Source organism: Neolamprologus multifasciatus, chromosome 5 (genome assembly GCF_963576455.1).
Source record: "Neolamprologus multifasciatus chromosome 5, fNeoMul1.2, whole genome shotgun sequence".
Lineage (NCBI taxonomy): Eukaryota > Metazoa > Chordata > Actinopteri > Cichliformes > Cichlidae > Neolamprologus > Neolamprologus multifasciatus.
Window position 1 is genome coordinate 9674303 of NC_140443.1, and position 2172 is coordinate 9676474.

Genomic DNA, 2172 nt, shown 5'->3' on the forward strand with positions numbered 1-2172 from the left:
ACGAGCAGCGAGGCAGTGAAAATAAGTTGCTCCATCTTTTATAAATGCCCCACATGCGCCACAAAAACTTAATTATCGCTAGGTAAGGTACTGTGGACCGTCCTTCTGTGGATGACTGACAGCCGGGTAAATTGAAGTAGATTTGACGGGGATGAACAAACGTGTTGATGAGCGTTTACAATGACGAAACTACAAATTTGAATGTTTTAACCTTGATTATTTACATTGCTGTTTCTAGAGTATACAGCACTTACTGGACTGATATTTTTCTGAAAGACAGAGCCGTGTTTCTATGTTGCTCAGTACTCCCCTCTGTCTGTCGGTTGTTTGGTTTCGCCCAAACTTGGTTCAGATTTGAGTTCGTAGTCTCTGCTATCTGGGATCGCTCTATTGGAGGAGAAGGACTGCCTGTCCCCTCTCTGCTTTTGCTGTCAATGGCTTTCGGAACATATTTTATTTGAATGTCTGGGACTTTTAAGTAACCAATAATGGATATTCTATGGATATTATGGACCTTACCGGCCGTAATAGCTATTGAAGGTAAGCTAGTGTTTTCATCCCAACGCGTAAAGCCGCATCATCTTACCGGCTTCGAGTTTGAAACAAAGCGCGTGATTTCACGATTTATTTTTCGGACTAAATTTCCATCCTTCTGCCTTCATATGTGTAAATTTTAGTAGCATTGCATTTCTAGTACTTAATTCTAGCAAAGACAGAGTCGGTTCATGCAGAGGGATGGCCGTGGGGCATAAAAACATATGTTCCCGCATCTCGCAGGTGCGCTGCGGATGTTATCAAGCGCTAATAGCCTTAATAAAGAGAGGAAACATACAGCCTTTTGTGTTGCACAGGTAGCTCCAGCAGAATATAAAACACGAGATCCCATTCAGGTAAGGCGCATCCTTTTTGTCCGTGGAGGTGTGTCACTATTAGTTGTCCAACAGTTGGTGACAAAAGCGTAACAAACAAAACAAACGACAAACAAGGACTTCTGCTTAAATTGTTTGTTTGTTTGTTTTTTAGGCCGCCGGAAAACAATTACAAACATAAGCATTGAACATCCTGTTGTCAGACTCACAAAAGGGCTCTGCCTGGTCACTATGCAGTCATGTGTACGCAAAGCCTGGCTAAGCAGGAAAGGGTAGGAGTCATCGTGTCTCAGCGCATAAGGAGACAGGTTGAATGGTGAAAATAATCCCCGTAATATGTGTTTACTGTTGTATGTGAGTAATGCTCCAAAGTAAGGTTTCCCCACATATTATGCAGCATAATATACACGTGCTGCAGCAGAGAAAGACTGTATTAATGTTAGATTATTTAAACTTAAATAAAAATAAGCAGACCTAAACATAAGAAAAAAATGTTTCATTTTAATTTAAGAATTCCAGTCTTGATTTAAATTGTAATGTTCAGTTGTTTTTGATTTGATGGATTCAGGTTGCTTTGTGACAGGTTAGGAGACTCAGCACTGAAGAATGGAAAGTGTCAGCCCAGTTATTTATTCAGTCTATTTTGAGGATGCTCTCAGAGAACAAATGCATCTTCCTCCTCTGGTCAGTTTAACTAAACCTCATAATTACAGGTGGCGAAAAGAAACTATTTGGAAAGTCAGCTGAATGTTAGAGCAGGATGAAACAACAAGAAAAAGAAAAACATGGAAAAATATTCACATCACTTGTGCATATGTAACAGGATGCCAGATATGTGCAGAAAGTTTGGAGGACGTGCCAGGTTCACTGTAGGACTGGCACAGACTTTGACAGATGTCATGCGTATTTATGCAGACTACTACTGACTGTTCCAGTTTATGGTTTCAATGTAGTTAACATATCCAAGACCTAAAAAAGAGAGATCTCAACAGCTTACATTACATTTCCTATTGGCAGGTTGAACATTTGTTAGCTTTAATTTAATTTTTATTAGATTTTCTTTTTTCAATTTAAGGTTTCATCAACCTTGCAGTGCACTCAGCATTACAAAAATACTGGAAATGATGTGCAACCCATATTTCATACAATACATACATTGCATTTTTGTTTTTACTTATATATGTATTTTTTCTCTTATGAACAATATAAAACCGCTTAGATATGTTCATATTAAAACTGTGCAGATTAAAACTTAATGTCCCAATTTCATTTTTAATAATATATTTATAATATATATATATAT

At 37.9% G+C, this 2172-nt stretch overlaps 1 protein-coding gene across 4 annotated transcripts in view; it reads left to right on the plus strand.

Annotated features, from left to right (window-relative positions):
- Window positions 1-372: 372 nt before the first annotated feature.
- The window catches only part of ephb2b (eph receptor B2b), a 123346-nt gene continuing 121546 nt past the window's right edge, over window positions 373-2172 (plus strand). For all 4 annotated transcript variants that reach the window (XM_085160635.1, XM_085160638.1, XM_085160636.1 and 1 more), the window contains exon 1: window positions 373-540. In XM_085160635.1, coding sequence (XP_085016761.1) covers window positions 489-540 — 52 coding nt within the window. In that variant the 5' untranslated portion in view covers window positions 373-488. The remainder of the gene's footprint in view (window positions 541-2172) is intronic.